The sequence below is a fragment of the Pangasianodon hypophthalmus genome, chromosome 15 (assembly GCF_027358585.1).
Source record: "Pangasianodon hypophthalmus isolate fPanHyp1 chromosome 15, fPanHyp1.pri, whole genome shotgun sequence".
In the NCBI taxonomy this organism is placed as follows: Eukaryota; Metazoa; Chordata; class Actinopteri; order Siluriformes; family Pangasiidae; genus Pangasianodon; species Pangasianodon hypophthalmus.
Window position 1 is genome coordinate 23,469,021 of NC_069724.1, and position 14,768 is coordinate 23,483,788.

General features: G+C 36.2%; 2 protein-coding genes across 2 annotated transcripts in view; one reads left to right on the plus strand and one right to left on the minus strand.

Moving 5' to 3' along the window:
- The window catches only part of fech (ferrochelatase), a 14,341-nt gene extending 8,704 nt beyond the window's left edge, over nt 1–5,637 (minus strand). The window contains exons 1-6 of the mRNA XM_026928885.3: nt 5,434–5,637; nt 4,174–4,291; nt 3,165–3,284; nt 2,792–2,940; nt 1,122–1,256; nt 81–187 (exon numbers count right to left, since the gene is read on the minus strand). Coding sequence (XP_026784686.1) covers nt 81–187; nt 1,122–1,256; nt 2,792–2,940; nt 3,165–3,284; nt 4,174–4,291; nt 5,434–5,470 — 666 coding nt within the window. The 5' untranslated portion in view covers nt 5,471–5,637. The remainder of the gene's footprint in view (nt 1–80; nt 188–1,121; nt 1,257–2,791; nt 2,941–3,164; nt 3,285–4,173; nt 4,292–5,433) is intronic.
- A 1,590-nt stretch (nt 5,638–7,227) lies between these two features.
- On the plus strand, nt 7,228–14,287 carry bxdc2 (brix domain containing 2). The gene is made up of 10 exons (XM_026928888.3): nt 7,228–7,413; nt 8,214–8,325; nt 9,079–9,122; nt 9,224–9,294; nt 10,676–10,725; nt 11,395–11,468; nt 11,552–11,602; nt 11,686–11,787; nt 12,515–12,643; nt 13,801–14,287. Exons 1-10 carry the CDS (start codon nt 7,267–7,269, stop codon nt 14,056–14,058), a joined length of 1,038 nt encoding a protein of 345 aa, XP_026784689.1. The 5' UTR covers nt 7,228–7,266; the 3' UTR covers nt 14,059–14,287.
- Nucleotides 14,288–14,768: the final 481 nt, after the last annotated feature.

The window sequence follows — 14,768 nt, forward strand, 5'->3', positions numbered from 1 at the left end:
GGGCGTGACGGCGTCTACACGTGATGAATGTGTGTCTGCTGATTCCAGATCAGTTACAGGAAGCTGAAAGACTGTCTCACCTCGATGAGCAGAGGGTGTGTGGGCCACCTGTCAATCACACTCCAGCGCATTTTAGACCTCAGTCCATTGCTGTTGTAGTATCTGTAGATAGCGTTCAAGCTGCTGCCTACACACACACACACACACACACACACACACACACACACACACACACACACACACACACCCTCCTTTAACACTTGGATATGTTGGATATGTTTGCTCTTACATGCAAAGATTCCACAAATCAACATATTGAGACCTTGGAACTCTAAGGGTTTATACTATAACTCTGTTAAATTCTGGATTCTGATTGGTCAGAAGGTGAAGACCTGCAGGGCTGGTTATCGTTTCTATAGTAACAACATAATGTAGGACGAAAAACATTGAGTTTTCTTTTTAAGTGTGTTTTTTTAAGTAAGGAAGCATGTAAAGGTTGCTCTGGTGATTTTTTTTTTTTTGGTAAGATGATATTTCTTTAACATTTTTTTATGGAAGGAGTCTCCAGTGTCAGAGGTAAAGCTGTAGCTTTAAGGTTTATGACATCTTCAGGACAGAGGAGTTTATGGCTACATACAGATTCTGCTCTTTTTCGTGTTATTATTAACTTCAAAAAAGAAAAAAAGAGAGGATGATGAGGGAACTAACTTGTTTCATGGACATTTCACGACATTAAATGTAACTACAAGTGGATAAAAAAGTAAGTAATGAGAAAGCAAAGCCTTTGACTGTGTAAGTGCTGGTAAGATAACGCTGCTGAGGCGTCCTGATATCAGAAAATAACGGCTTTGGCAGAGAAAACGTTGCCGTTTCAGCTGTATCAGTACACGTTGTTTTGAGCGTTATCTCTTATTTAATGTAACAGACATTTATTTTATGGAATGTTTGTACAGCCTAAAATAGTCGAATTTATTTTGTCCTGTTGCGCAGGAAAACACGTCTGTGTAGATCAGTGCAGGTATGTGGCAGCTGTTAATCATGGTGTTTATGTAGCCTGCGAAAGATAATGTGGATGAAAAGTTGTTTTGTGTGTGTTTGTGTGTGTGTGTGTGTGTGTATACCTGTTGTGGAGCAGCTGTACTGAGGATACTGAGTAAAAGCCACAGCTCTCTCCACTCCGTCCGTCTCCATCTCCTCGATGGCCTCCTCCGTTAGCGGGTGCACGTACCGGAAGCCGATATAAAACTTGTGAGGAGCTGCGTGTCAGAAAATATTCAACAGTCCATTAAAAAAAAAAAAAAAGGTTCCTTTTTTGACAGAAATCCATGACAGTGTTTTGGAGCCACTGTTTAAAAAATATATAAATACAATATTTCAAGAATAATTTCACATTATTTTGAAAAATGTCACAAGATTTCAAGAATAAAGTCATAACGGTACATATAAGGTTTGTGTCTTAAAATGAGGGACGTTGGTGAAGTTCATTCTTCTAATTAAACGCAATTTCTTGCATAGTCATTTCAATAATAATAATAATAATAATAATAATAATAAGATTAAGTATTTCTTTATTTTCGTTGCTCTGATGTGCATCATTCTGTCATAGTACTATCATTTTATTCTTGAAATAATATCACGACTTTGTATTTTATTTTATTTTTTAAACATTTGCCCTAAAACACTGTCATAAACATCAGTGCATGCAGGCAGACTTTCAATCAAAGGAGTGAAAAAGAAGTGAAATGTTTCAGGAACGTTCCCTTCAGTTTTATCTCCGAGTGTGTGGGAGTTGAACTGAGGGGCGTATGTGTGTGTGTGTGTGTGTGTGTGTGTGTGTGTGCCGCTCCCTGTGTCTTATCTCCCAGTCCCTTACACACAGCACGTCTCTGTGCAGCAGGACGTCCTGTCATGCATCGGCCCCGTCCCATTTCAACACACAGCTGGTCTAAGCATTAAAACAGTGACATAATCTAATGAGGGGAATTGTGTAAGCTTTTGTGAAACCTTGTCAGGAGTGCGAAACCAAATGTGAGCTGATGTTACGTCTAACACCAGTCAGATCAATTTCTTCTCATTTATTTCAGCTTTGATTCTGAATTTCACACATAATACTGATCCTGAAGGATGCCTGTACAAGCGTAAACATTGTGATTTAAGCCACAGCCATGTTAAATCCTCCATTCTGATCGATCAGAAGGTTTATCAATTTTCAATAACAGCACTCGTTGTAATAAGTTACCGTTTCTATAGTAACAGCATTTAACGTTTATCTCGCATTTATAGAAGGAGTCTCCATTCTCAGCACTTCCTGTCATGGACAGAGGAGTTTACGCTTTCCTTGTAACATGACTTTTTTTTGGCTTATTAACTTCAAGAGAGAAAAGAGAAAAGACAGACTGGTGAGTGAACGACTGTTTATAGCTGCTATAACGTAAATGATATAACGTTCCACAACTATAAACGGATAAAAAGTATGGCTTGTCATTCTTTAATTAACAGAAATTGTAATTGTGGCGAGTTGCTGTAGTGTAAGAGGAATAAAACACTTCGGGACGTGCTGTTATCTTCAGATAACTTCAGGGTGGTTACAGTAACTCCGCTTCTTCACACCAGCCCCTCGCTGATTATTTTCAACCTGCTGGTCGTTTCCAGAAGCCCAGACGAACACATGATCAGCTCAGATCAGCTTAAAAACATCATTTTATTTTATATTTTACTCTGTTGAGGGTTTGCTGGATGTCTTCCTAGTACTGCAGTTCATTATTATTATTATTATTATTATTATTATTACCAGTTCCAGGGCTCATCTCGTCCAGGAGTTTGACCATTCCCTCTCCCTGCATGGTGGTCCAGGCTTTGATGGGAGATCCTCCTCCGATTTTACTGTACTGCTCCTGGATCTTCGGCGTGCGGCGTTTGGCTATGAAGGGGCCGAGTTTACTACAGAACGAAAAACTACACTGTGAAGGACTTCACCAGGATTTACAACAATTATTCAAACCGTTAGAGACTCGCACGGTTTAACAGTTAAGCAGATATTCTTCATGAATATTTTTTGAAAAAAAAAAAAAGAAATTTATTTCCATCACTGCTTCATACACATTTACAGAAAAATTTCATTTCCTTTCTGTTATTGTGAACTTATTTTAAAAAATCATCCTTACTTCTGAACAGGAAGCTGCATCAAATCTTTGTCCAGGAAAAGTCGTAACAGGAAGTCATGAACGTCTTCCAGTCTCTCCGGCCCCCCCATGTTCAACATGAGGATGCCGGTCTTTGGTTTTCTGCAACACACACACACACACACACACACACACAAACACACACTTCAATGGACCAAGTCAGGCAGAAATTATTAGTTAGAAAGCACTAGAACGTGAACCAGGTAGAACCGCCAGAATTTCTGCTTAAATGTGATGATAATAATAATAATAATAATAATAATTTAAACAACTTTATTTATATAACACATTGTATACATTTAAATTGCCGGTCAAAGTGCTTTACACTGTGAAGTAACAAATAAAAAATAAAAGGTAGTAAAAAATAAAATAGTAAAAAATAATAATAATGCAACAATTAATAGCCATGAGAGAAAGAGGAAAATAATAATATAAAATATGAAAATATGTTTTTAAAAAGTGTGAAAATAGAGAAAAACAACAATGAAAATCATTTCATAGGTAATGTAAATGTAAGGCAAATAATAAAACCTACTTAAATGCTAAAAGTGAAAAATATATGTTTTAGCTTCCTTTTTTTTTTTTTTAGTAAGGATAGTGATCCTTGTGCTTTAAAAGTGTGCCTGCAGTGAGACATCAGACCAGCAGGGGTCGCTGAAGTTTCATTTTTTAAGAGACTTATGTAACATAAAAATATAACTAATGTCTTCTACTAAAAATAAACAGTGTGTTGTCTGTTACGGATCATTTCTACAGTTTTTACAATTACACTGTTGCACAAAATGTAATGGCAACTGCTTCTCTCAAACTCTCAGAGCACACACACACACACACACACACACACACACACACACACACACACAAAGGTCACATGAGGACTGTCATTTGAACCTGTTCGTATCACATTTACACTGAAAATGCTTCTCAGTCCAGGTGTGTGTGTATATGTAGTGTGTGTGTGTGTGTGTAGTTCTTTTTATTTTATTTGTACCTCTTGTCCTGTGCTTTTGGACTGGATGGAGTGGCCAAAGCAGCAGCAGCGCTCGCAGTAGACTGACTTCTGAGAGACGCACCGACACACCAACCGACATGGCTGCTTCTCCTAGAGACTGAAAACACACACACACACACACACACACACACACATACACACAATTTCTTAAACCAACCCTATATACATGCAGTGTGGACTTTTCTTCCTCAGGCTGCTTGCCTTTTGCAGTAACACTGTGTGCATGTGTTGTGTAACAAGCTTACAAAACCCAAATCTTGGTTTTCTAATCTTTACTAAGAAGAGCAGAGTTTCTCTTCGTGCAACAAGAAATGCAATAAGATGAAACTGTACAGAGAAACACACATAGAAATAGATAAATCATAAATATGATAAAGAATCAGACAGAAATATAATTGCAGTGAGTGCATTGGACTCTTAACATGAGTTAGATTAAACCTAATCCTCATTTCTCTTATATTTCTAACTGCAAATGTGATCTAATCTAATCCAATCTAATCTAACATAATGTAATATTATATAATTACACATTTACAATATATACTTAAAAGCATGCAACACATAAAGCACACATATAAATACACCAATCATAATGATCATTTAAAACGATATACAATCTGTGCAATAAGCGTCCTGGATAATTAATATTAGTTAACGTAATTATAAAGCATTATTTTCATCGAGTAAATTTTATTACGTCATCCGAGTGGTTAAAAAGATCAGAGCAATAAGGATGAGGTTTGATACTGAAGAACAGAAAGTTTGCATAACATTAAAAATGATTACCTCACACAAGTTAATGAACAGTGTGCATAATTCTGATTTCATGAAAATTTTACTCAATTATTCATTTTTTATTTCATGAGGGTCTCAATAAATAAATAAATAAATAGATAGATAGATAGATAGATAGATAGATAGGAGACAGACAAGCCAAAAGCATGGGTTAAAAATGTGCAATGTATTATTATTATTAGTAGTAGTACTAGTGGTGTTATTATTATTGTTGGTGTTGTTGTGGCTGTTATTATTATTATTATTATTATTATTATTATTATTATTATTACAGTATTTCAGTTAGAGAAAAAGCTTTTGCACCCTTTCTTTAGTTAAGGAGGTAAATAATCAGAGCTGACTGCATTGCATTAGAGTTTATTTCCCAGCACACTCAGGCGTTTATGCAACTTTACAACACAGAAACGTCATTTAAGGTATTTAAGGTAAAAATGGATGACTTACACCGAGCAAAGCGACACATTCCTCCCAAAAGCGCCATGTGCACACACCTCAGGACAACTGTGCGCCTTCTCTACTGCTGAAAATAATAACAATAATCCAGTAATGTCAGGAAAATACAAGGAGAAGAGTTTATTATGACTTTCTCCAGCCTTCTCTGCTCATTACTGCAGTGCAAACCCAGCCAGAGCAACCACCAGGAGCCACTTCCGGTTGCGTCCGGGTACGACATTTCAAAATAAAAGTTATACTAAAAAGAAATTCTGGTTACAGGGCCAAACAACATTAAAGCTGTTGGAGTAGTTGGTGAAAGAATCTGAAGATATTTCTTAATATTATAACCAAAGTCACCCAGGCATCAAGAAGGCAAACAACTTCTCTTGTATCTTTTACACTTTTCATTTTCATGAAAAAAAAAAAAATCAACAAACAAATCACAAATAGCATCTCCTTAAAACAGACTAAAAATAGGCCGAGGATCCAGTCACTCAGTCAGAGGTGAGTGAAGCCCCAGGTCTTAGAGAAGGTTATAAAATGTATGTGGACCACCAGCATCCAACCAATCAGGACCTGTTAATCAGGAAATGTGTCAATTCAGAAAGCTTCTCTTCTTGCACTAGCGTTTAAAATGCATGTGAATGTGACAGTGCATGTGGGGGCATCTTAAAATGCGTTTTAGCAAAAAAAAAACAAAAACAAAAAAAAACAGACATTCAATTCATCCATCCATTCTCTGTACTGCTTATCCTGCACAGGGTCACAGGGAGCCTGGAGCCTATCCCAGGGGACTCGGGGCACAAGACGGGGGAAATCCTGGATGGAGTGCCAGTGCATCGCAGGGCACAATCACACACACACACACACACACACACACACTCTGGACAATTTAGAGATGCCAGTCAGCCTACAACACATGTCTCTGGACTGGGGGAGGAAACTGGAGTACCTGGAGGAAACCCCCGAAGCACGGGGAGAACAACAATTTTTTTAATTAATAATTTATGTTTAATCTATTATTTGGGGAGCAGAGTTGCACTTGTACTTTCAAAGTGACCTCTTCAGTCAATATCACAATATAATTAAAAAGAAAGAAACAAAGAATGAGAGAACATATTTTTCTTCTTCCCGTGATCTTCAGAAAATTCAGATGATGCAACTCGCTGTTGAACATGTGACATGTGGACTATTCCAAATAATCTGTAGGGGTGAATGTCTTCAGATAACAGAGACACACCTAAAATGTACTTTATTCATAACCAGTTATGGATGATTTATGGAAAAGAATGTTTCAAGCACGAGATGTTAAATGGATTCACACATTAATACATTAAAAAAATACATATTTTGAAGTGTTTAATGATTGATGATTATATTTCAAGGTAAAGAGTAGCTATAGTGCGCCGGATGGGCAAAAGTGCTGTTTTCTAAAATGTTTGCTGTAGATTTTAGTAAAGTTTTAACTATTTATCTGAAATATAAACACAGGTTGATGTGAAGGAAACTTCACCTGTTTTTACAATGTTTTTTACGTTTACTTTCCATACAGATATTGTAAATATCATACCAGAGAGACACAAATGGTACAAATAAAGAAGTTAATTTCAAATAAGGAAGTCAATTTCAAATAAGGAAGTTAATTTCAGACACCAAACATGTTGCTGTATGAAAAACCACAAGTAGTTTAAGGGGGAAATGATGTAAACTTTATTATTTTGTTTATAAAGTCATCCTGTGAGCGGTGCGGCGCTCGAGCTTCCTTTCGGCTCTCTGGATTGTTTTGGTGTCGCTACTTCCTGCTTCCGGTTCAAGCCAGGTCACGTGGTGCGTTTAGTCAAGATGGTGGCGGCCAAGAGAAAACGTGGAGGTGCAGAAGCAGCACCGAAAAAGAAAGTTAAATTTGTAGAAAATGGAGAAAAAGAGAAAAATGCTACGACGGATCAAGAGCCAAGTAAAGAGATCACGGTTCCGCCTCCGGTTTCTCAGGTGAGAGTTTAATCTGTAACACTGGATCAGATTTCTGACTTCACTCAGCTATAGTCTGTACCTGTATATATAAAAACATAAGTACAGTACAATACAACACAAACTGCAGTGCACCTCAGAAATAAAAGCAGATAATCACTAATTCCTGAAGATCTAGTGATGTTTCCAGAGAAACTGGACTTTTCAGATTCAAGTCCTTCAGTAAAATGCTTCTCAGGCTGTATGAGACCTCAGATGCAGATTTATTTCTTTAGAAACACATCCTTTCCAATTTCCAGTATACCTGTGTGTCCTGTAAACCTTCCTGCTTTTGTATTGTAAATAAACTGTGCATGATAGCCATGATTACTGCCAGTGTGGAGTATTATGACAGATTATTACAGTCACACTGATTAAAGAAAAACATGGAATATAACACACAAAAGATTAGCTTTAGGTTATGAGTTGGAATTTTCATGGTATGATAACCCAGTTTAAAAATAAACATGATACTGAAAACTGATAAAAATAAAAGATTTAGGTTAATCTTCTGCTATGATGTGACGTTTGATATCAGCTACAGCTGGACATGATATAAAGTGAGATAAAGTGACTAGATTTTTCTGACATGTCATAGGTACGGTCATATAAAGGAACAGAAATGCTTTATTTTATAGTAATTACAATCTCTGATTCAAAGCATCTGATTTTAGATCAAAAAATATTTTTGTAGATATTAAACAAAGGTATTGACTGAAAAACAGAAATAACAAATATAAGCATCAACTAAAGTATATGTTTTTGCTCTTTTTTCTCCTCAGGGCAAGTGGAAGAACAAGGAACGGGTTTTAGTTTTCTCTTCTCGAGGCATCAACTTCAGAACGCGGCATCTGATGCAGGATCTCAAGACCATGATGCCTCACTCGAAAGCAGGTGACCATCAGCGTCGCTCTTTACAGCCTCCTTATTAGGTTATGTATGTAAGAGAGCTTTTTATAATAATAATAATAATAATAATAATAATAATAATAATAATAGGGTGAGTAATGTGAAAACCTTATTTTATTTTGCGCCTATTATTGCAAAAAGGTGTCACAAAGTTGTACAATTTATCTACGTAATCTACATTTCCAAGTGTTCCTGCGCTTAACGAGTGTCTAGAAAAAAAAGTACATTTTAATTTGTCACATCATAAAAGGAGTTTCATTTGAATTAGCCTTATTATTAATATTTACATAGTATCTCTTATACATTAAAATGAAGCTCAAAGTGCAGAGAAAGCAGAAAATATTAAAAAAATTAAAATGAAATGTAAATTTCTAAATCACGTAATAATAAATTCCTCGTGAAATAAATAAAATAGTAATAAGGAACTGGATAAAGAAGGCAGTTGTAGAGTTGGGAAAAATATATTAAAATAATAATTAAAAAAAACTCGTCAGATGATAAGAACAAATATAAAAGTGTAGAAAAGCTGACGTAAAAGAGGTGTTTTAAGCTGCTTTATTAATTTATTTAATTGTTTGTATTGCTGGTAGTGCATGTGCGTGTGTGTGTGTTTTCTGATAACTGCAAATCATTGTTCGTCTTTAATAGCGTCATGTGAAAGCTTCATTAGTGTGATTTTTTACAACAGCAGTATAAAAAAAAATGCGAATACTTTTTTCACTTTTTTTTCTTCTCCAGACACCAAAATGGACAGAAAAGACAAACTGTTTGTTGTGAATGAGGTGAGAATCGCTCCTCGACCTGCTCTAATACACTGCGCATTGATAGTTTCCAGCTGCTTTATTGTTTCTGTCCTTATCTCTTGTATCTGTCCTTACTGCAGGTGTGTGAAATCAAAAACTGCAACAAGTGCATATTCTTTGAAGCGAAGAAGAAAAAGGATCTCTACATGTGGTGAGTGTCGAGTCTTGCATGTTGCGAGATTTCTGGATTTGTGATGAAGACAATGTTGGTGTTGCTGTGATTCCTAAATCTCCCAAAGCTCTCAAGAAATATATATATATATATATATATATATATATATATATATATATATATATATATATATATACACACACAAATATTTATATATATATCAGTAAGTCATTTAGTGGTGATTTAATTTTATTTCAAGTGAAACATCTGGTAATTTAAAAAAAATCCAAGCAAACTTGCCTACTAGAGCGTTTAGAAACCAGTGAAACTAACTTTAAACGATAACGTGAAGTTTCTTCTTTTCCAAAAGAATGCAATAACAAAATGTCAAAGAGTAACTCGATACTCCAGAATGTAGCTTCGATGTCAACAATATTAGATTTTCATAATTAACAGTCATAAAACCAGGGGTGGAAAGAATCATAAATTCATTAGCTAGCTCACCGGATGAGTGGAAGCTGCCAGGTCGATGGTTTAATTGCCGGGAAACCTAAAGGCGAGGCTAAAAAGAGGTAGCTAACGTAATGTAATGTAATTGTTAGGGGTGTTTAAACGTATGGCGAGCTAGCTAGTTAAGATTGAAGATTCAAGAGTTTATTGTCATGTGCACAGTAAAACAAGCAGTTACCCTGTACACTGAATTCCTCCTGATAAACCATCCATGTAGTAGAGATTGCTGGAAACTACACTGTAGGCTGAACTGTGTGAGATTTTATTAGTATTTAGTATTAATATTATATATTAGATTTAAGTATGAATGAGAGATGCTATAAGTATACAGTTAGACAGGTAGGCTGTTGTGTAATAGTGCATTAATACTGATGAAGGATCATTATTCTCATCTAACCAAGTTTCTAAAGTAGTACATCTTTTTTATTGTGTGTATCCTGGACAAAACTCCAGCAAGTCGTTGGCGAGTGTATCGGCTGTGAGCTGTAGTGTTCTCTCCTCACATCACGCATAAAAGATATTCGGAGTCTGGCTAGTGTTTTATTTTCTCTCCATATGTTTAACCATGAGGTGACTCTTACTTGTAGCGGGATCGTTATTTGCTCTGGATTTTTTTTTGTTGTTGTTGTTTCCACATCTCTGTGCTTTTCTGATTCGGAAAAGATTGTGCGCTATAGTTACGGTGTCAAGGTTCGGCACATTACAGTGTAGTAAGGTGTTTTCTTTTTCTGGTTGTTGGACCTGCTTGTCCACCAGGCAGATACGAATTTAAAAAAAAAAAACAAATAGCCTGGAGGTAAAATGTCTCGGGTGACCAGGCTACTAATATGTTTCTCTCTGAAAACTAATAAAGTACCAGTTTTACATGTGGAATTCATGAAACTATTCTTTCTTTAAATCTCCTTTACAGGATCTCGAATGTTCCTCACGGCCCTTCAGCCAAGTTCCTGGTTCAGAACCGTGAGTTTATACCGTTGATGTCAAAGTTCACAAATTATTTTTTATTTCAGCATTTGCACACAAACTAATGCGTTATTTTAAATTGATATTAGCTGCAACTCCCAAGTGTTCGGAGATCAGAAGTTTAAATCTCAGCAATGCCGGGAGTCCACTGGGCATACTGTCTCTCTCCTGTCAATCACAGAGACGCTAGCTGTTTGTGAGCTCCTGTATGCGGAAGAGGGCGGATAGCGCTTTCCTCCGAGTGTGTTACGCCGCCCTGTGACGCAGCAGTACGAAAACGTGCTGTTGCTTGGCTTCCCGAGTCTCAGAGGAAGCGCGTGTTAGTCTTCACACTCCACGAAATGGTAGCTGCTGTATGATAGAGGAGAGTTAGCTAGTGGGTGGAAATGGGCAAGACCAAACTGGGGGTTAAAATAAAAAATAAATAAATAAAAAGAGTATATTAGCTAGGAAATTATATTTGCCAAATATGAAATAAATAAGTAAATACAAATAAATATAAAAATAATAGATAAAAGCAATAGAGGACTTCTGTATGCTTTTCTATACTTGTGAATAATAATAATTATTATTTTTTAAATTATTATTAGATTTTTTTATTATTATTATTATTACATTTTTTCCTTTATTTCTTCATCACCGCTGTATTTCTTTCTTTCGTTTCAGTGCACACACTCGCTGAGCTGAAAATGACTGGGAATTGCCTCAAGGGATCCAGACCTCTTCTCTCATTCGATCCCGTAAGAAAGAACCGCTTCTTTTAGTCGCTCTTTGTTCATGCTCTTGTGACAGCTCTGCTGACGACGTCTGTTTGACTTGACAGAAATTTGATAAGGAGCCTCACTACGCCCTGCTGAAGGAACTGTTCATTCAGGTAGGTCTGCACTTCCTGTGCTTTAACACGGCTCTCCTAACCTGATGATGAATGTGTGTTCTGCTCTGCTCTGCTCTGCTCAGACGTTCTCGACGCCGCAGTATCACCCCAGGAGCCAGCCGTTCGTGGACCACGTGTTCACCTTCACCATCGCAGACAACAGAATATGGTTCAGAAATTATCAGGTGAACAAAACATCATCGTATTTAGCGCAACATCGAGTCGCTTCCAAGCTCCACACATCTGATTATTTCTATACATGTGAAAATAAACGATTTTCCTTCATGTACCAGGTTTATGTCTTTCTGCGATGTTCGTATTGCACCTGAAACACCACTTCAGTGAGGATTTAGTTTTTGTGCCGTTAGTGTTGCTGTAGCACATCGCTGAGGCTTTTGCTACTGATCTTTAACCTTTAACCCTTCTGTCTTTACGTCAGTAACAGGAAGTCATTATACAACAATTTTTAATACTGAAAATAAGTAGTGCTGGGCGATATGATGATATAATATTGATATTGAGAGATAATATTGATATATTTATGAGCAAACCTATACATTGTGATGCAAATGATGTATTGCAGAAATGTCTTTGAGAATCGTGATACAGTATTTATTTATTTATTTATTTTTGATCATTTCACTCAGCCCTCCTCCAACACTAGAGCGAAGGCAAACAACCTCCTGTTTCATCTGCATTACTGATCATAATACATCTGATGTACAGTAGATCAGACGCATTAGTTAGTTAGCTGAAACTATCAGGGGCTGGAACGCTCTCTGACCTGTGTGTGTGTGTGTGTGTGTGTGTGTGTGATTGAAAGGCACTTGTTTCAGTTTTTCAGCATTACTGCACTTGATTCTAAAATGTTTTTCTTCTTTCTGTGTGTTTCTGTGTATTTTTATCTGGCAGATTATCGAAGAGGACGCGTCTCTTGTAGAAATCGGACCTCGCTTTGTCCTCAATTTGATTAAAATTTTCCAGGGCAGCTTCGGCGGACCGACGCTTTACGAAAATCCTCATTTCCAGTCGCCCAACGCGGTAAGCGGCTCGTCAGCTCTGCGGCTCTGCATGTGTCTTTAGCAGCAGCTGAAGTAGAACTTTAGAGGAAAAGGAACTTAAATTGAAATTATATTTATTAAAAGTAATTTGCTTCAGTGTTGTGGAGTCCTTGTGAGCAGATCAGCACCTTCCCTTTGATTACACTATTATTATTATTATTATTATTATTATTATTATTATTATTATCATTTTTACTTTTGCAACTACAGATTTAAAGGACTGTTTCTCTAATTTAAGTTGCAGTTCATTTGACTCTCATTCATATTATTATTATTATTATTAATATTATTGTTTTTTTGTTTTTTTTTTACTTCATAATGAAATTTTACATTTTACACACACAAACACACACATCTGTCTTGTTCCTGGATTTTTCTGAACTGCATTGCCCTACATTAATGTACAAGCAGCAGTTACATATTATAACATGTACCATGCAGAACTATTGGCACCCTTCTTTTCTTCTTCTTCTTTTTTTTTTTTTTTTAAATTGCCATTATATAAACATTAGGCACAATTCAGATTTTCCACTCGGACAAAAGGAGAAATTAGTTTTCTTTGTTCTGATTCTTATTAGAAATACTTTCTGTTTAAATTGTAGGATTTTCTCTCAGGAATATGTGCCACAATTATTGACACCCATCATTTAGTTTAAATAAATGAAAGCAAATTGATATATTTTTTAAAAAACTGAGAGCATACTTACCCTGAGGAAAACACAAAGAAACCTTCAACACAAATAAGATAGACTGCTGTTGATCTGCACAAATCAGATAATGGATATTATATTAAAAATGTTTTTTTCTCTCCAAAATATCGATTGTAAGGATGCTGATAATAAAATAAAAATAAACTGCTATTGCGCCTCATTTTCATGAAGGGTGCCAATATTTCTGGAGGAGACCGTATAATAGTGTACACAGAGCAAAACTCAACACATAATGGATGGTATCATAAGTAATCACACCCTCCCACAGAGTAGTATAATCTCACATGTATATGCATTAGTTTATTGTTTTACCCTTCATTTTTTTTTACACTTATTCAGTCTGAATGTGATTTTTGTCCATAAATGTTTACAGTTGTTTCAGAGTATAATCCCATTACATCCATTTCTTCTCGATTTCTCTGCACAGTATCGGCGCATGGTGCGGCTCAGCATGTCCGCTAAACAGAAGGAGAAGCAGATGGTGAAGCAGATCCAACTGGAGAAGAGGAAAGAGACCAAGGAAGTGGTGACGAAGGACGTGACAGACGACGTGTTCGTCACGCCGGCGGAGGAGAAACCGGTGAAGGTGGAGCTCGAAGCTCCGGAGCCAGGACCGAGCAAGAAGAAGAAGAAGCTGACAGAGCTGAAGAAGCGGACGCTGCTGAAACGCAAAGGCCTCCGATGAAGAGCTTGTCACCTTTTCCCTCGTCCTCTCGTTTAACCTTTTCTTTTTTTATCTTTCAGTTCTAAAGTGTGGGCTTTACGAGAAGAGGCCATGAATTGCTTTCAGGACGTGTCTGAAAAGTGTTATTCTGTGGGGACCACCACCTTTATATCCCTAAATACATACTGCTGTGTTAATTGTACATTTATTTGTTTCATTTGTTACAACATTAAACTGTTAGTATGAACAACTGGTCTTGTCTGGTTTATTTATTTATTTATTTAAATTAATTTTTTGAGGGAAGTACTAAGAAATAAGTGACATGTCTTCAGTCCTCAAGTATTAAGGAAAGAACAAAAATTATCTAAATTATGTACTGTTTGGATTAATATTGTAGCAAAAATAGTACTTTTATTTTTAAAAATAATATACATTTAGAGGAAAAAATAGTAGAGTGCAACCTGAAATCTTTTTGTGTGAAATTCCTGTCTCTGGTTTGCTCTGTCCCACTTTTTTATTTTTTATTTTTTTAGTGATTAAGGTCTTGAATATTAATTGAACCAAGCACACAGTCAAGCTAAAATGTAAAATATATCCCATGGAAATTTTAGAGCATTACTTAAGTGTGTACAATAGTAATATGTCATCTATTTATAAGCAGTGTAGAACTTTTTAATGCAGAATATTCCACCTACAGAACACATTATGTTCATGTTGACATTATTTAGAGG

What these genes read in the sequence shown, in the direction of transcription:
- bxdc2 (XM_026928888.3), top strand. Translation starts at nt 7,267, where the DNA reads ATGGTGGCGGCCAAGAGAAAACGTGGAGGTGCAGAAGCAGCACCGAAA. An exon ending in TTCCGCCTCCGGTTTCTCAG is followed by an intron (nt 7,414 to 8,213) that starts GTGAGAGTTTAA and finishes TTTTCTCCTCAG; the next exon opens with GGCAAGTGGAAGAACAAGGA. An exon ending in CAAGTTCCTGGTTCAGAACC is followed by an intron (nt 10,726 to 11,394) that starts GTGAGTTTATAC and finishes CTTTCGTTTCAG; the next exon opens with TGCACACACTCGCTGAGCTG.